The sequence below is a fragment of the Boleophthalmus pectinirostris genome, unplaced genomic scaffold (assembly GCF_026225935.1).
Source record: "Boleophthalmus pectinirostris isolate CB_2022bp ecotype Guang Dong unplaced genomic scaffold, ASM2622593v1 HiC_scaffold_2288, whole genome shotgun sequence".
Classification (NCBI taxonomy): Eukaryota; Metazoa; Chordata; class Actinopteri; order Gobiiformes; family Gobiidae; genus Boleophthalmus; species Boleophthalmus pectinirostris.
Window position 1 is genome coordinate 7,351 of NW_026571204.1, and position 19,436 is coordinate 26,786.

At 38.9% G+C, this 19,436-nt stretch overlaps 3 protein-coding genes across 3 annotated transcripts; all 3 read right to left on the reverse strand.

Moving 5' to 3' along the window:
* Window positions 1-877: 877 nt before the first annotated feature.
* Window positions 878-3,290, reverse strand: LOC129410509 (GTPase IMAP family member 8-like). The gene is made up of 2 exons (XM_055158826.1): window positions 2,198-3,290; window positions 878-1,894 (listed from the first exon to the last, which is right to left on the reverse strand). Exons 1-2 carry the CDS (start codon window positions 3,141-3,143, stop codon window positions 885-887), a joined length of 1,956 nt encoding a protein of 651 aa, XP_055014801.1. The 5' UTR covers window positions 3,144-3,290; the 3' UTR covers window positions 878-884.
* On the reverse strand, window positions 3,274-8,094 carry LOC129410507 (uncharacterized). Its single transcript, XM_055158824.1, has 5 exons — window positions 8,031-8,094; window positions 7,616-7,669; window positions 4,637-5,268; window positions 3,411-3,535; window positions 3,274-3,310 (listed from the first exon to the last, which is right to left on the reverse strand). The coding sequence occupies exons 1-5, from the start codon at window positions 8,050-8,052 to the stop codon at window positions 3,274-3,276; spliced, it is 870 nt and encodes a 289-aa protein (XP_055014799.1). The 5' UTR covers window positions 8,053-8,094.
* A 6,603-nt stretch (window positions 8,095-14,697) lies between these two features.
* On the reverse strand, window positions 14,698-19,231 carry LOC129410508 (uncharacterized). The gene is made up of 6 exons (XM_055158825.1): window positions 19,090-19,231; window positions 16,291-16,644; window positions 16,154-16,201; window positions 15,178-15,303; window positions 15,028-15,087; window positions 14,698-14,786 (listed from the first exon to the last, which is right to left on the reverse strand). Exons 1-6 carry the CDS (start codon window positions 19,148-19,150, stop codon window positions 14,698-14,700), a joined length of 738 nt encoding a protein of 245 aa, XP_055014800.1. The 5' UTR covers window positions 19,151-19,231.
* Window positions 19,232-19,436: the final 205 nt, after the last annotated feature.

Genomic DNA, 19,436 nt, shown 5'->3' on the forward strand with positions numbered 1-19,436 from the left:
CTCCTGCTTTTTTCATAAACGTGTCCATCTCTTCTTGTTGTTTCTTCTCCAAATCGCTTGTTTGTTTTGTCCAATATTCTTTGTTTTTCTCCAGAAGATTCTTGGTGATTTTGTTCATTTCTTTCTCATGCTTTTTCTTTATTTTGTCCACTTCTCTTTCTAGCGTTTGCTTGTGCTCACTCCACAGCTCACATTCCAGGTTTTCTAATTGTTGTTTGTGGTTCTTAGACAACTCTTTCTTTTTTAATTGGAGGTCATCTTCCTTCGTGTTTTCCTCTAAGTTTTTCATTTCTTGGTTTTGTTTTTTCTTTAACTCCCCTAGTTTGGTTTTACGCTCTTTTTCAAACTGATCAGAAATCTCCTTTTCACATGTTTTTAATTGTTGTTTGTGCGTTTTCTGGACTTCTTTTATTTTCTTGTGGTTCTCCTTCTCTTCCATGAGGGCCACTATTGCCAAATCGATCAGTTCTTGCTTGTGTGTGGTCTGCAGATTTTTCATGCTATTATTCAAAGTTGTTTCACCTTCGGTTTTAAGGTTTTCTAAGCTTACATATTCACCCTCTTTCCGTTTAATATCATCTTTAAGACGTTTAACTTCTTTCAAGTGTTCATCTATGCGAGCTGCAAAGTCAGTATCCTTTTTCTGTATGAATTCATTGAAATGTTCAGCTTTTACTCGCGCCTCATCTTCAAACTTTCTTTTTAAATACTTGATTTGTTGAATATGTTTCTCCTCTAATTCTTGTAGTTCTTGTGTACGCCTTTGTTCATCTTTTTCTCTTTCTCTTGTCCATGTTTCCAGTTTTTCTTTGTATTCTTGTTCCTGCTTTTCGAGCCTTTCCTGCTCCTCCATCCACTTCTTTTTATCCTCTTGGTATTGTTTTTCACGCTCCCTCCTTTCTTCTTCCCCAGACTTTCCTCTCCTGCTGAATTTTGTCTTTGGTCTCTTGAGTTTTTAAATCAAAATTCAGTTCATATTCTTGTCGTTTTTCTTCTTCCATTTGTTTTTCTTTTCTATATTCCTCCTCTTTCTTTTTCTGATTCTTCTTCCATTGCTTCCGATCTTTTCTAATCTGAGCTTTCATTTTCTGTAGTTCCCTGTCCTTCTCTTCCCTCACTTTCTCAGTTTCCTTATGGTCTTTTTCCATCTTTGTTTGGATTTCTTGAATCTCTCGTTCATGTTTATCTCTCATTTGTTGCATTTCTCGCCTCAGCTCTTCCTCCTTTTCTCTCAACAGTTTCTGCACTTCTTCTTGAATGGCGGCCTCAGCTTCTTTAAGCATTTCGTTTGTGTAGCAGTTTCCTCCGTTTTCCTCTATCAGAGCCTCAATCTTTTGGATCAGTTCATCCACTTGTACTTGTTTATGACTCTCATCCCAGTTGTTAAAGACATGGTATCTGTTCCCACAGTCAGAGATAAGCTTCTGACACAATCTGTCACATTTTTTGTTAATAAAATCTTCAATGGATGTGTTGTTCTTCTCCAACACATCTCCATGGGTGAAAAGAACTATTGTATATTTTTGTGCGTCTTTTCCAAAACCTTTCTTGATCAGGTTCAGGGTCTCATTTTCCTCTGGGGTGAACCTGTCGATTCCCAGCACCAACAAAAAGACATGTGGCCCTGGGGACAAAAGACTGATGCATTTCATCATTTCCTCATTGATGTCGTGATTGGACATGCTCATATCAAACAGACCAGGGGTGTCCACTACATCAACATAACAGTGATTTAATTTGCTGTGCTCTTTTACACAACTCTTGGTAGTTGCGTTTTGACCAAAGTCACATTTGAATACATTTCTTCCTAAGATGGTGTTTCCAGAGGAGCTCTTGCCCCTGCCAGTCTTTCCAATCAGAACAATCCGAAGAGTCTTCTCACTCTTTCTGCCACCTGAAAACCAAGAGATCTGTGTTAGCAGTTTGGCAAATACACTGCAGTCAAATTCTGCATCCAAGTAAGGATTTTTAGATACACTTAGAACATAGAACAGCTTTAGTCTTTACTTAGTCATGTATTGTCATATTCTTGTATTTGTAGCCTCTATTTAACTTCAGCCTGTCAAACTATAGTATACCATTGCATAAAAATATTAATAAAAACCAGGATTATAGTGTCAGACCCCTCCCACACGGTAAAAATGCAGTCTCAGACGATTGATTAAAGACAAAGCACAGTGCAGTTTTTAGTACTTACGAGTTTCAGAAGAAGTCATTTGAGCAAATCTTTCTATTTGAATCTCTGCAAACATTTCCATTGTGTAACAGTCCTTAGACTTTTCTAATTTTTCCAACACTTGAGGAACTTGTGTTTTGTCGCTGATGTTAAAAAAGATGTGTGCTCTACAGCTTTCACAGAGGGTCTGGATTTCCTCATGTTGAGTAACAAACTCAGCCACAGCATTGCTCTTGGGATCTGACTCCACTGTAAAGAGGATCACAGTACAGTTATTGATCCTGGAGCTGAAGGTGCCCTGGACTGTTTTAAACTCAGCCTTGTCTTCATCAGTGAGAGCTTTTAGAGGTAAAACCATGACAAAAGCATGGACCCCATCTGGATCACACATGGAGATACAGCGCAAACACTCCTCCATCACCTCCTTATGGGTTTTTCCAGACAGCGCTGGCAGCTCCACGATGGACACCATCCTTCCGGACACAGTTCCGCGATGCACTATGCACTTTGATGGGCTTTTAGCTGGATGACATGCTGCGTCATCTAAAATGGCTTGAGCCACAGATGTCTTCCCTGATCCTTGTCTTCCACAAAAAACTAAGTTTAGATGTGTTTTTTTTTCTCCAGTAAAAGCATTGATCAATGTGACAAAAGATCCATTATTTTTATGAACCAAAGTTTCCATCATATCCATTAATTGACTGTGGTTTTCATTGAACATCTCATAGAATCGTCCTCCACAGTCAGAAAGCAGCTGAGAAGCACAATCTCTTCCTTCTTCATGTGTAAAAACTATTATGGCGTATTTAAAAGCATCTGGGCCAAACAATGTGAGGATGAAGTTCAATGTTTCTCTTTGTTTCTCAGTGAATTCAGAAGGCTTTACTAAAAGCAGCAGCACATTTGGCCCTGGACTGCACTCAATCACACGTTTTCTCATTTCATTGATCACTTCTGGAACTGTCATACTGAAGATGTCTGCAGATCTCACTACTTTCAGCAACTTTCCTCTCCATTCCCCAATGTCTACTTTTGAGATACTCTGAGTACTTGGTTTTGGGAAAATTATATATTTATGCAGGCTTTTCTTTTTGTTATCACTTCGTCCAACTAACAGAACTCGACAATGGAAGTCTGAGGGGGAAAACAAAATAATAGATAAGTACACATACACAGTGATTGGAAAATAAGATTTCAATTTACACACTGAAGTGTAGGCTCTGTGCAATAGCACCCACGATCCTCACTGCTAGTGTCACTACTTTCCTGTCCAGTTTTAGCTTTAGGGTTTTTGTCACTGACAACGGGCCCGATCTTGCCTTCGATCTTATCACTAGTGCAAGTGTGGGACGTGGAGTTCTAAACAAGAGATGTGTCGTGCCTGAATATCAGGTTGAGTGGAGTGGACAGAGGGCGTAGTGTGGAGTGTTCAGTGAATTGCCAGAATCATAAAAATAAATATTAAACTAGTCCACTGAAAGACAACATGTAATAACCTCATGACTACTTTTATTTGGAAATATATTAGGATGAAACATGCTTAACATGTATCATAATATCATAATATGTTCATGGCAGTGATTTTAAAAGCCACAACAGTCACAGATTGGTTTAAATGTCCTCACCATATATGTACTTATACCATCTCGCTCCAGTCTCCAGCAATGAAGTACAGCTCGAGTTGGACACACCTCCTCCTTAATGCTAGCTCAAGGACAAGATCGGGCCCAACATGTTAAAAAGTACACAAATAATTGAAATAACAATATTTCAACTATACAATAAACCAAATGAGGCCAAAAGCAATACATCCAGTAAATATTTGAATTGAGCAAGTTACGTACTACCTGAGGAGCCCCCACAATTTGAGAAACACTTTTCTGTGCTAGTGCTTCTCAAAATGTGCTTATGCATATAACTAAACATTGTAATGTGACATTGTACAACCCAACAAAGCAGGAGACTCATTCATTACATTGAAAACAGTTTCCTTATTTTTACCACTGATGCAAATTTGTCTTGGACTTGCAGTGTTAATGCGATATACATGGAAAAATTACCTTTTTGGTGACTTTTACTGGATTTAAGTGGAAGTAATTCTGAAAAAAAAATAATAATTGAAAGCCACTTTACAAAACAGATTGGTAGTTTTCAGATTCTAGAATGTAATGATGTCATAGTCTCAGATGAGAGGCAAGGGTCAGTTTTTTCTATTGATTACATTGTACTTTGCCATCAAATATCTAAAAAATAAGTGCACAAATGTTGAACCTGATCATTTTTATGACTAGACCAAAAACTCACTGTATTACAAAACAAATCAGCATTTCAGCAATACAGATTTTAGCTGACCCCCATCTGTGTTAATTAATATTGACCTATAGAATGTTGTGATGTCAACTGAAACCAAGCAATACATCCAGATAATGCACAATACTCATTACACTTACCTTTTTTTACAGTTTCGTAGAGGCCAGTGAATCTCTCCTTTACTTTGGTGCCAACATTACATATGTCTGAACCTGTAGGGCCTTCAAAGTTGTCATATATCAAATGCTCTCCAGAATTCTCTTTGACTATCTGCACCAGTCGTGTAAACAACTCTTTACGTCTAAATGCATTTAGTTGTTGGTCCTCAGAGTGTTTGATCCACTGGTACCTGAATCTGCATTCTGTAATCAGGCTTTGTAAATGAGCGCTCTCCAACACTTCCTGTCCACTTCTTGACAGCAGCACAAATGCATGGTGAAAAGACTGCTTATTGAACTTAATCAGGGCCAACTGAAGCCACCGATGATGCTGTTCTGTGAAAGTCTCTGGCTCCAGAATCAAGAAGAACACATGTGGCCCCGGGTTAGATGCCAGTGCAGCCTCAGCGACTAACCTGCTTAGCTGGTCATCTGTCTGGTCTGGATGGAGCATGTCTGCAGTGTTTATGATAGTTATTGTCATTTCCTTCAGTTGGACCCTATATTGTACAGGGCCCTGGGGTTCTGCTTCTTCATTAAAAACATATTTGTCGGCCAAGAGGTTCCCCACCAAAGCTCTTTCAGTCCAACTGTTTCCCAGAAGAAGCACTCTAAGATTAGCCACTGCAATGAAAACAAATTTCATTAGAATTTGTGTTTAGCTCCAATCCTGCCATACACACAAGCATAATCTGAGTGTGCTGAGCACCCACATTCATACTGATAAATCACAGAGTGTCACTGTGACTGCTCACAAGATACACATCCTTTTTATTCTGTTAAGGTGTTCCTTAACGTGAGGAAAATAGCAATTTAAAGGTGGTGTATGTCATTTTCTGGCAGGTCCCCTGCATGCCCTGCACGATTCCATGGAAATAGAAAGTTAAAGCCATACAAAACAAATGTTCTCCATAGTAATGTATATGTTTTATTCAATATTCTGGAATATTATAGCCAAAGATGTCAAGCTGGATGAGGATCTTCTCCAGGCCAAATAAGAGTCAGGTTTGTGGAGAAGCTCACGCACAGTAACGATGCATGTTTTTCAATGCAATAAACACACCAAAATGATAAAACATGCTTTTATTTTCTATTTTATGCATGAGAAGTTGCATACTGTGTGAGAAATAGTCTGTTTGAGTTAAGGATGGGCATGATTAGTTGATAATTAAGAATTTTGTCAGTTACATTCATTTCTAATTGACAAACTGGATGAAGGTTTTTGTGTGTAGATACAAAGCTGCGTCTGACAGCACAAACACTGGAGTTGCAGCCTCAGTCCCATGTCCCACCTCCTTGGAGATCACTGTACCACTCAGTGAGTGTATTTATATGTACATCAGTATCCCGGTTTCATCATGGTGCAGTATCCTGGTTACTTCAACATAAAGAGCTGCGCTAAACCTGCACACGTTTGATCTCTGAAAACATGAACCATCTCCAACACGACACACACACACAGAACAGACTGACCTTCAGCATCAACACCCCTCTGTCACAGAAAAAACACTCATATTCCACTGAGTCATGTTCTTTAGTCTGACAGAAGCTAAACCGCAGCAGCGGTTAATAAAAACGTTAATGATTAATCGAAAATCGATAGTTAATTCTCCCGACGATTGATTAATAAAATTTAATCAAATGCCCATCCCTAGTTTGGAGTAAACTACTTAAAGGTTGTATGGAGGATTTTTTTTTGTTTTTTTGTTTCAAGTTGTCAATGATGCATTATAGAGTGCAGTAGCCTTGTAATTATGATGACCAAAAAAAAGAGAATAAAATTCATCAACTCTGGACGTGGTGGGGCTAAACATTGCCAATAGATAACGACACTGCCTCGTTATCTGTGAGCTGACAGGCTGTCAATCAATCTCCCTACGTTTCTAGGTAACTGACTTGCCTGCGCGCGCCGCCGGTACGTGGTTTACGTACGACTGTCACGCAGTCACAGACGCAAGACGCACAGACGCTGTTACCCACCAACGCAACAGTTCTTAGCGGCTTTTTTTGACCTATATCTTCCTCGCAGTTCGCACAAAGTTTGTTGCAATGGCGACAAGAATCCAGGAGCAGTTAGCTGCAAAAGAAAGTCCGTTTTTGAGGTCGCTGAAAGAAGAAGACAAGGGGAAAAGCAGCGAAGCCAAACTAAGGTGATTCTTGTAGATTCATTCAGCGATGGCGCGACTGAAGCAGACGCAGGGTCTAAAAGACTGACACACTGGTCCACAAATTACTCCTGACAGGTCACTTCTGCTTATTATGAAACGTACTTTATTTCCAAGAGCTAGACAAACGTTTTCAGGACACGAAAGCGATATCCTATGTCTGAAAACGTAATTTGCAAGGCAAAGAAGAGTCCGCTTGCTGCTGCGTGTTGTAGCTTGTTCATTCGCACTGAATCTCCGCGCAACCTTCTCTGCTCCCCTTTCCTGCTCCTGTCCCGCTGCCGATCCGCTCTTCCCCTGCTCCTTACTTCTCCGGCACGAATCTCCGCACACCGCTCCTCTCCTCTCTCCTCTCCTCTTCCCTGCTCCGCTCTCTCCCTGCTCCTCACTTCTCGTCGCGAACGAAATGTCTGCACACCCGTCCCCCCTCACTTCTCGTCTTGCCTAACCAACACTGTAGTTAGTTGTTACAAGTCATGTGCGCACGGCTGTAAACAAACCCGTTTCGGCGTAAGAGGAGCGGAGGAGGTTTCTACGTAGGAGCTGTATAGGGGAGGGGGGTGGTTTCACGCATGTGCAAACTTTGAAAAAGGACAAACAGTCGCTGGATTTCTCGTTCCTTGGAAAATCCTCTATACAACCTTTAACAAAGGGCACTGTTTTAAACATGATATGATATTATGTTTTAAACATTATATCACTAACTGGTTATAGTATATTTTTGATAAAAAACAAGTCAGTTATGAAAGTCCTTTAAGTTTGGGTTCATTACGAATTATTAGTTGGGTTAAAAAATGTCAACTTACACTTGAACTCTCGAAATAATTCAGAAATACTTCTGCATCTCTGCAGCTTCAGTTCTGTGAATGACAAAAATAATATGAGTCATATGTCCATATGAAACAGGAAATGTGTAAATTTCAGCTTTGTTAAAGAAACACCTATTTAGTATGTAGAATACTCTCTTAATATGTCCTCAAGCTCCATCACTGCAGCTGCAGTCTAAAATAAAACTTTCATTCTAATAGATTAATTGAATAATAATAATAATAATAATAATAACAACAACAACAACAACAACAACAACAATAATAATAATATAAATAATAATAATAATAAAGATTAGTAACATAATAATTATACATAGTCATTAGTTTCAGCCCTGTTTATCACCAATATTTTTACAGATATATGGTTATCAGAGCGATAGACTGCCCCCACCATCGTGTGCAGCAGCTGCCATTTTGTTGCATCAACTGTTTTGTTGCAGTTTACGTCATAGCTGTGAAAACACAAATCAGAGTAGACGAATGTTAAATTCATATTCAAACTGAAATACATTTACTTATGCTACTTTTCAACATAGACAGGAAATCTCTCAGTCCTTTGAAGATCTAACATTAAGAAATCCATTTTATGCCGGGCCAAACCAAAGAGGAGCTGTCTGCATCCTGTGTTCTGTTGGTTTGTTTCATCATTGTTGTAGTAGTAGTGCCTTTAGGAGTAGGTCTACTGCTTGTGCATAAATGACAAGGCCACATCATCAGCAATAATTACGTAGATGAGCCTGAGATTGAGCAATGGAAAGCTCATCTTGCCATTTATGCATGAGCAGTAGACCTAGAGGTACTACTACTACTACAATTACTACTGCATGTTTCTGCAAGAAATAAAAAAAAAACTATACCACAAAACACAACCACATGTTTACAACCACAACAAAAGACATCAAAAAAGGCAAGAACTAAAACTGAACTAAACCAGGACTAGAGCAGGTTTTGAAATTTCACACACTGGTCTTAAAGAGCTGTGTGGGGAAGCTGGCCCAAGTGGTCAAAATGAGAGTCCAGTGCAAAGTTGTCCTTCACCATCAGTGTACGGTTGCATTTTAGGGCCCTTCCAGTTGTAATTTCTCATGGTGCTGGATTGCCTGGAATACATATGGTCATTATGAGAGCTCTGGGTTGGAAGTTCCTCTGCTCTCAGGTCTTCTGGACCATCCATTTGTGCTACACGACCTTGTTGCACCTCCCGTTGGAGGTTGGCAATGTCTCTGCGCATTTTAGTCCATTGCTCATCTTGCTGCTGCATGAGTAGGTGTAGTAGACTTGACAGTTCATCCATGCTGTTGACCTGTGCTTCCGGTTCTCCACCGACTGCCCCCTGCTGGTTGTCCAGTGAATCTGTTCCTGCGTCAGCACAAGCCTTCTTCTGAGCCTATAAATATGGCTGCCAAAGGACACGCCCCCTCTTTTGTTCCCAGACCATGTGGAGTCACAGGTAAAGGTGGTAAGTTTAAACAAAAATGAAAAGATATAACCAAATAAAATGAATTTAAAGAAACTGTGTGAATGTGATCAATTAAACAAAGACTAAATAAAACAAACCCGGGATAGTTATTATTTAGTTGTTTAGTTGATATAGATAGATGTAACTGAACTAAGGTGAAAAATGGGGATAAAGGCCCTCTTTGTCACAGGCTGTTATAGCTTAAATAATCAAAATCATACCTGATGTTGTGTTTTCTTACATTTTTCAGTCCAATCTGTCTCAACAGCACATAATTTTGCTTAAAATAAGAACTATATGAAAAATGTCCAGCTAAAATGTCCTGACCAAGACTAACTAAAGTCCCTGAGCACATTGTGGCAGCAGCTCACTGCTCCTGACAGCTGACCCAGAGGCACTGGGTGAAGGATGGGTCAAATGCAAAGAATGAAGTTATCATTTAAGTAGACATTACCTTCTTTAAATTTTACACAACTATAAGTTCCTTGGTTCAATTCCCAGGCCTTGGAGGTATCTATGTAAAGTTTACATGTTCTACTTGTGTCAGGGTGACTGCTCCATATTGTATTTTCAGTAGCATTCTCATAAGTTTGTTTTTTTAATCAAATTGGAGATTTATAATATTCTGAGCTAATTGTACCTTTAAAAATCTTAAAATCTTGTTTGACTAATGGGTCAGTCCATATGAAATCAGCCGTTTTCAAGGAATCTCCCCTATGAGCCATCTCAGATTTGGTTGAAAATTTTTCAAAAAATGTCTAAAATCACCTAATGAAAGAATCTAAAATTTTAGCTCAATCCCTTGAGTCGTTCCTGAGTTATGGCCCATTGAAATGTTGGGGCCATGCTCACTTTTCCGGGAGCCTTAATTTGTATCTGTATTTTGACAACGATTCTGAATCTACCAAGAATCTACAATAATACAAATTTTCAGCTTCCTAGCTCTATTTTTATGAAGTTATGGTCTCTCAAATATTCTTATAAATTAGGGCTTCCAAAAGAAATGACTATGGCCCCAAAATTTCAACAGGCCATAACTCAGGAACAACTGAAGGGATTGAACAAAAATTTGAGAATCTTTCATTTGTTTTTTTCAGTTTCAATTTTTTCAGCCAAATCTGAGATGACTCATAGGGGAGGGCATCTGATTCCATATGGACTGACCCTAATGATAGTGGGAGGAGGCGCTGTTCTCATTTTGTTTTATTTGTAAAAGTATCAAATAAGTAATGAAATAAATAATCACACAAAACACACAGTACAAAAGTAGTTTTTTTTTTTATATATAGAAAATATACAAAAATGCCCCCAAAATTTCATTTTATGTCAAGTTGCTTTAACATTGGCAAGGCAAGTTTATTTGTATGGCACAGTTCGTAACTAAAGTGCTTCACAGAATACAATTTAAATTAAAATCACAATACAAAGAAAAAATATATATATAATCATCATAAAACCAACATTATAAGAAAAAAGTGTTAACTATAACAGTATTAACAGAAGTAAACAGAACCGTTTTGAGCCTGGATTTAAAGGTCCTATATTACACAAAATTGCTTCTTGTGAGCTTTAAGCCATGTTATAATGTTACCTTCTCAAAAACATATCTGGATTTGTGTTTTGTTTTATTCACACAAGTCTGAGTAACTCTTTATTATTAGTCTGTCTACATCTGTTCCACCTTGTGATGTCATGAAGGGGTAGATTTCAAGTTAAGAGCTCCTTTTACCTTTAGTTCAATAGAGATTGGAAATTTCAGGTCTGAAATAATCCAGATGATTCTAGTGAAGGGGTGTGGAGTTTAAAACACAGTGGAGCACTGCTTGTATTACGTGACATCAGAAGCTGGAACAGAGTGTTTTCTGTTTTGAGAGAAGAACACAGCCTAAATATGCAGGACACAACTCCAGGTCTGTTTGCGATGAGGAAACAACTTTATAACATAGATCAGATATAGAGTAATATGGGACCTTTAAACAGAGCAGAGGTCTGTCTCACGTGTTCAGGAAGACTGTTCCAGGTTTTAGCTGCATAAACACTCACTCCCCATGTTTAGTCCTGAGTCTGGGCACCAACAGGAGGCCGGGACTAGGGATGGGCATGATTAGTTGACTAATCAATAATTGATCATTAAGAATTTCGTCGATTACGTTCATTTCTAATCAACAAATCGAAAAATCTTTGTCTGTAGATACAAAGCTGCATCTGACAGCGTAAACATTGGAGTTGCGGCCTCAGTTCCACGTTTGGGCTCTGGCTCCTCCTTGGAGATCACTGTACCACTCAGTGAGTATGTTTACATGCACATCTGTATCCAGGTTTCATCCTGGTGTAGGTATATGCTGTAGCCCGGTTACTGCAACATAAAGAGTTGCACTAAAACTGCACACGTTTGATCTTTGGAAATGTCAGCTTCTCCTGGAGGCAGCCTGAACAGAGGATGTTAAGAAAGAGACTTGGAGAGTTAGAACAGGTCTCACATGTCTCTTTATTTGAGTCAGGCAGATTCAGGTCTCAAGATTCAAGTTGATTCAGCATGATTTTGCCTACGCGGCGTCTCTCAGTGCGTCAGTCGTCCTTCGACAACGCGGTCGGCGTTCCCCCACTCATGCACAGAAACACTGGGTGCCTTTTATACCAGCATAACTGTTGAGTTAACATCTTTATGGAAAAATACACAGCACTTTTGTCCCAACACGTGTCCCATAACAGACTGACAGATGCTAAAGGTTGGAGACACACCCCTTATCTGTCCCATATACATTCACCATTGACACTCCAAAGTCCAAAAACATACACAGCATGTAACAGGGCAAATTACAGGGCGTATTAACATATGAATGAAACTTTAAAAACACAGGGTAGAAGCCCACAGAAACATGAACCATCTCCAACAGGACACACACACAGAACAGACTGACCTTCAGCATCATCATCCCTCTGTCACAGAAAAAACACTCATATTTTACTGAGTCATGTTCTTTAGTCTGACAGAAGCTAAACCACGTCAGTGCACAAGAGCAGTTTTTGTTTTTTTTTCCTCCCGTTTATGCAAATTAGCCATGCGGTTCAAGTGTTGTTTCTTGCGCAAAGCTGCATTAAACACATTATAATGTTAAACGAGCTGTGTCTCTACAGTGGTTATGGTTTATATGTTGTAAAGGTGAGTTTATTTATGCAGATGCGTAATAGTCATAATAATGATGATACTTTTAGTATAAAAACAGTAGTGATTAATCGAAAAATCTATTGTTAATTCTCCCAACGATCTATTAATTAAATTTCATCGAATGCCCATCCCTAGTTGGGACTAAACCAGGACTAATCCACGACCCTGAGATCCTCAGAGTGCAGATGGAAGGTAAGTCAACTGAGAACACCTTCTCATTTACAATTACGACCTGGATAAAAGGCAGCATAAAATAGCACCAGCAGAACCATGTTGTTAGGCCATGGAGAGACTTGTAAGCAGAGTTCCTTTAAAGTTTATTCTCTGAGTCACAGGAGCCAGTGCAGAAACCTGAGCACAGGACTTACAGTATGTGCTTGTGCTTCCTGGTTCGAGTCAGTACTCGAGCTGTAGCGTTCTGGATGTACTGAAGCTGTCTCACAGCTCGTTTGGTGAGGCCAGTGAGAGGCCATTGCACTAGTCTAACCTAATGGAGACAAAAGCATGGATAAATCTCTCCTCGTCTGCTTTAGACAGTGTGGGCCCGATCTTACCCCCAGTGTTATCACTAGTGCAAGTGTGGGGCATGGAGCTCTAAACAAGAGGTGTGTCGTGCCTGAATATCAGGTTGAATGGAGCAGACTGAGGGCATGGTGTGGCGCGTTCAGTGAATTGCCAGAATGGTAAAAAATAAATATCAAACGACTCCACTGAAAAACAGCATGTAACGTGCTCAAGGCTTCTTTATGTGGAAATATATTAGGATGATAAATGCTTAACATTCATAACATGTTAGTGTGCTGTACGGGATGTTTGTGCGCTGTCCGGATGCCCTCCAGCAGCAGAGCACAGCCCCTCGCCCGCTCCCTGTATCGGCTCAGCTCTGCTCTACAGTTTGGTTTGATCTGGATCTGTACAAAAGCTGCTCATTCACCTGAGGCCATTTACAGCGATGTTCTAAAGTGTATTTTTTTACCCTGTCTGTGTCCTAATGCTGTGATGTCGATTTCCTCACATTCTCGAGGTCGAACTCTGACAGTGATCAGTGCACATTCACTGACAGCTCAGGGCTGTGACACAAGAGTTTCAGACATCTCAGGTCATCTCAGATGTGCTGCTCTCTCGGTCAGTAGAGTGACTCAAGAAACGAATAATGCACATGAGCACCGCTCTGTAAAGACCTGCGCATCCTACTCTGTGCTCATGGCGCATATCAGTCACTTGTGTAGGGCAAATGCAGGTCATGCAGTCATCCTCCCCATGTGTTATTGGTTTAATCCATGTATGTGTACAAAGTGGTAACATCAGAAATATTTATATGACTCTAAACGTACTCTATAATCGGCGAGACATCCACCTGTGAGGGACCAAATGCAGTGGACCTGAGAGACGAGAATGTGAGCGGTCAGCGGAAACAGTGGTTGACACTCGTACCTCAGGTGAATGCGTGGGGGAGAGCACTGTCAGTGGGTCTGTTGAGGGATGAGGAGCGCATGAGAAACTGGTCTACTGTGTAATGGGAGGAACATGATATGAGGAACACAGAGAAAACTAAAAAGGTTTACACGTGAGAGGAGCACACGAGTGTTCAGAACACAAACTCAGCCAGTTCTGTCATGGCCCCAACTAAAATTCTATATTGCTGGTGCCTCTACTGGAGTGTGAGCCTCTGGAGGTGTTTTATCGTACTCATCTATAACTTTTCCCCACACCCCTCTTTGCTGCTTGATAATGAGGTAAAGATTGTAGACTTTACCCACATGGGCAGTGCTTTGAAATGCTACAGCAGTAACAGATTGGTTAAGATGTCATCACCATATATGTACCTGTACCGTCCTACTCCAGTCTCCAGCAGCAAAGTGCAGCCCAACCTGGACACGTCCCCTCCTTAACGCTAGTGCTAAAATCGGGGTTAAGATCGAGCCCTCTAACTTTGATTTTTGCCATGTTTTCAGATGGTAAAAAGCTGCAGATGTTATTAATTTGATGTGACTGTTAAAGTTCAAGTCTGAGTCCAGATTTGAAGGTTTTCAAGAGATCTTTAAGTCTTATTTTACATTAAACAACAGAAACCTGAAGTCACAAGCACCAAAAAGAGAGCATCACTTGTACTCTAGCAGCCTTTGACCCTAACATAGTCCATGCTTCCTGAGTATGGTATTACACAGATGCCCAAAATAGAGCTCATTGGATTATTAACTCCAAGGTGAAAATGGCTTATAACATGCTATAACAGCTACTTCCCAGTATTTTTGTACTTTTCTTCTTAACTTTTTCAAAACAAACAGCCACTTAACTATGCAAAATGTAAAACTATAAGATGTAAGATGTAACTACGAGATGTAAAACTATGATCAAAACTAACCACAGATACTAACCCACCAAATCAAGTCATAATTAGAAAAACATGAAAACCTGTCAAATGCTCTTTTAGTTCATGTTGTTCTGCAGCATTGGATTGTCTTCCTGAGGTTCCTGGGTGTCCTGGGATCCACCAACAGGAGATGATTGGGATGCTTCTGCACAAACACAGATTTTTGTTATTTTTTTCTTTTAATAACTAAAAAGAAGTGCTGGTTCTGGTGTAGTTATGGTTCAGTCAAGGTTCAGTCCTGGTTTTGTCCTTGTTTAGTCCTGGTTTAGTCCTGGTTTGGTCTTGGTTTAGTTCTGGTTTAGTTCTGGTTTAGTCCTAGGTTAGGCCTTGCTTAAACCTGGTTTAGTTCTGGTTTAATCCTGGTTAAGTCACTTTTAATGAATTACCTGTGAAGATCTGAAGTTCTGTTCCATCATTTCGGTCATCTTCGTTTTTTTTCTTGCTTCCTGCACAAATGAAAAAGAGAAAATGTTTTTTTCTTTAGTTTAGTTTATTCAGTTGATGATTTTATGCTTAAACATTTTGAATTTTCTTACCTGCTGTGCCAGAGTTGTTTTTTATGCAACCACATTTGTATAAAATAACGAAAACCACCACGACGATTATGACGAAGATGACGAAGATTCCAACAGAAACACCAATAATAATCTTTTCCTTTGTACCTAGACAAAAAAATAAAAAGTTCAGAACTATAGAAACAGCACTGCAGAATGTATCTTTCCTTTTGTCACACACACATCAGTTCGGTTACACAGATAAAGACTTTAATCCAGTTCTTTTTTTTTTTTTTTTTTTTTATTGTTATCAATCTAGATACTATATATAATAAAGACTAAAACTAGAATCAAATTAGAGTTAATACTGAAGTTAATACTAAAAAACATAAATAGGACAAAGTTTGAGTTTTCCTTAAAGAAAGCTAATGATCTATATTATAGTATAAGGGCACATACTGAAATAACTACTTATCTGATGTTGAAAATTACTGCTCTCTCTCTCTCCCTCCCTTCCTCCCTCTCTCTCTCTCTCTCCTCTTCTCTCTCCCACTTTCTCTCTCCCTCTTTCTCTCTCTCCCTTCCTCTTTCTCACTCTCTCTCTCTCTCCCTCTTTATCTCTCTCCCTCTTTTTCTCTTTCTCTCCCATTTTCTCTTTCCTTCTCTCTCTCTCTCTCGCCCTCTTTCTCTCCCTCCCTCTCTCTATCTCTCTCCCTTTTTCTCTCTCTCCCTCTTTCTCTCTCTTTCTCTCTCACTCACACTTTCTCTCTCCCTCTTTCTCTCTCTCCCTTCCTCTTTCTCTTCCTCTCTCTCTCTCTTTCTCTCTCCCTCCCTCTTTCTCTCCCTCCTGATAGTCGATAGAATTTAAAAGCAAGAGCGGCATATTTCTCTGAAAAGATCCATTTAATTCTTTATTCTTAAAAAGCAACACAAACTTCTGTGTGCCTGGACACGTGTGTGTGTGTGTGCGTGTGTGTGTGTTCTCTACCAAAGTTTACATCCCCCATCAGCAACTTACAATTTTTAGGACTCTCTTCTGTAATTGTGTTATTATTGGAAGATTCCTCTGTCAAACACAATCAAAACAGAAAAACTGTTTACAACAGCAGTGTCAAAGTCATGAATCACTGAAGTTCATTAGCAGAAGATTCTTACCAAATATGACACTAAGTATGACACGAAGTGTGACGTTCTTTTCTAACTGTTTTTCTTGGACAGTGACAGTGTAAGTTCCATTATGTTCTTTGGTCACATTGGAGATCTGGAGTGAAACATTCCCGTTGCTCAGCTCGTTAGGGAAAAGTTTGGTCCGATTTTTGAAAATTGGATTTTGTCCACTTAAATCATCCATGCCATTCCTCCGTGCATACACATCAAAATTTTCGAACCACTCCAATTTCCACTCCACAGTATCGTTACATACATCACGTTGAGGATAGACTGTACAATTAAGTGTTACATTGCTGCCAACTTTTACAGTCATGTTCTGAGGAAAACACCATATCTCTTCTGTAAAAAGAAAAAAAACAGAAAATATCACAAGTTTATTTACTAACTAGAGCAGGGGTTAGCAATTATTTTTTCCATGGGCCCACATGAGAAACAGAAAATATTGTGGAGGGCCAGGCTAGAATGCTCAACTCAATTCTACATACTAATAATTGTATTTCTTTATTTTAAAAAAGCAGTAAATAACATTGTTTTGACGAGCTGGTAAGACTGGTACAAGTTTATGTTCTGAAAATTGAGGTTACTTTACAAAAAAATGTCATTAAAAAAACTCTAAAATAAAAGCAATGCAGCTTTAGTCCATACATGAGCTAAAATGATAAAATACGTTTTTGTATATTTTGTAATTCCAAATGTGCTTAAATGGGCCGGTCAGAGTCAACCAAAGTGCCATATGTGGCCTGGGAACTGTATAATGCCCAGGTCTGAACTAGAGGGTCAAAGAAGCAGAGGAGAGGGTTAGTTTTATAAGAAGCTTGAGTGAAGCTGCAAGATGAATCACAATTAATCCTTTGGGTGAATATAGTATTTTGAAAATAATAAGGGTAACATGGTGATATAAATATGTTACGTGTTAGTAGTAATCACCCCATAGAAGTAAAATAACCCTTCTACAGTACAGTACTTAAATAAACTTACTTGCTCTGTATTAGTTAAATGACACTGGAAGGGCAAGGAACTCCTTGAGCTTCCTATATTTTCACTTTTGTTTATCTTGGATTTGAAATCTGTGTTTCTTTGAGAGGTAGAAACTCAGGCAGGGCACCAGACAAACCAGACTACACCTGTACTATAATCCTCACATAATCAAGAATCACATAAAACAGATCTTGTTATCGGGCTCAGATTGGCAATGATATATGTATGTATGTATATATATATATATATATATATACACACACACACACACATACACACACACACAATTTGGTCTAAATTTGGTCAAAATTCAACAAGAAAATATAGACTATAAGTGTTTATACTTATAGTTTATACTTGACGGTTTATAGTTTATACTTGACAGTTTATAGTTTATACTTGACGGTTTATAGTTTATACTTGACAGTTTATAGTTTATACTTGACGGTTTATAGTTTATACTTGACAGGTTTATAGTTTATACTTGACGGTTTATAGTTTATACTTGACAGTTTATAGTTATAGTTTATACTTGACGGTTTATAGTTTATACTTGACGGTTTATAGTTTATACTTGACGGTTTATAGTTTATACTTGACAGTTTATAGTTTATACTTGACGGTTTATAGTTTATACTTGACAGTTTATAGTTTATACTTGACGGTTGGGGGTGTAATGCCTTTTTCTGTCCTGTGGTGTAACACGCTTTTGTAACAAAATTTATAACAGTTGTAAAGAAGCCTTTCCACAAACATCACATCATTTTGTGTGTGTGTGCGCATGCAGCGCGTGTGTGTAATTCTTTTTATTTTAGACATTTTAACAAGCCCTGTAAAGTGACCCAGCAGAACATTCATTATAAATGTGTCATGTTAAAAATTCTAACATGTCTATTGTAACGGCCCCAGGCCTTGTTTTGGGTGTTTTAATTAATTAATGTATTTTTATTTTTTTCTGGCTGTCTTAATTTCTGCTGTGAGGGCCTTTGCAGTTGATTGGTGGACTGCTCTCCTGACTGGTCTTGGTTGGCTGTTGGATGGACCAATTTGTCCCCCTCGGGTGTGAAATATAGCTGTCACACTGCAGTACATCACACTTGTGCATGTTCAGAACTTTTCAGAAAAGTTGGATTTTTAAAAAATAAGAAAATGGTATATACTATTGCTAACTGTTTTAGATTTAAAGAAGCGATAAAACTGTAATATTATTAAATTATGTATACATCCTTCCCTTTATGCCAGAAAAGTGTAAAGAAAAGTGTCAGGGTCGGACGGGGAACAAAATTCGGCCCTGGCAATTTTCCTATGGAAAAATCCACCATTGGATCAACGAACCCGCACTCGCTCAATTCGAGACGATGGAAACTGAGTTTTGTGTTAAAATACAAAGAAAATGAAACACAACTTCATTCTAAAACTATATGCAATTTATAGAATTCATGTTTAATTGAAATTTGAAAGAAAAATAGAAAGTAATTTAAAGTGTTTATGTCGAAAATGGACGTAAGGTCAAGCCTAAACCTGTCAAATCGAGAACTAAACCCGGACTACAGTCAAACCAAACGTCCACTAATGAAGGATCACCCATGTCCAATAGGGAAAAAACAAACAAACAAACAAAAAACAACAGTTATCTGGGTGAAGTCCATTATTATGTTATTATCTAATTTATTTTAATGTTGATTTAATCTAGAGAAGGCTTCTCATAATTGTGAAATGAAACTGTTAACTTAACGAAGGTAACGCAAGTAAAGAACAGGCGAATCCTAGTGTGCGATACTCAATACAACCGGTAACTCTACTTACCGACTGAACATTCTGCGAAGGCAAAAAGCGCCAGTGTACACACGAGCACAAAAAAAAACATTTAGTTGAAGACGAACACTAAAAACTAAACTGAAATTTAAAAAGCTAAGCGTGTCTTCGCCGTCTTGATCCACACCTGAGCCCTTTTACTTTCACTTTTCTGAGTGTTGTCCGATACGCCTTAACCAGCAGGCGGCGCTGAACAGTAGCAATAAATACACCAATATGGCTGAACACGGTGTGCTGTGTTGTGTGTTTTTTGGACACATTAGTCAAATCAACAGTAGAAAACATGCAAAAACATCGAACAGTCCCTGCATTTCTGAGTACTGGGGCTCAAAGAAGGG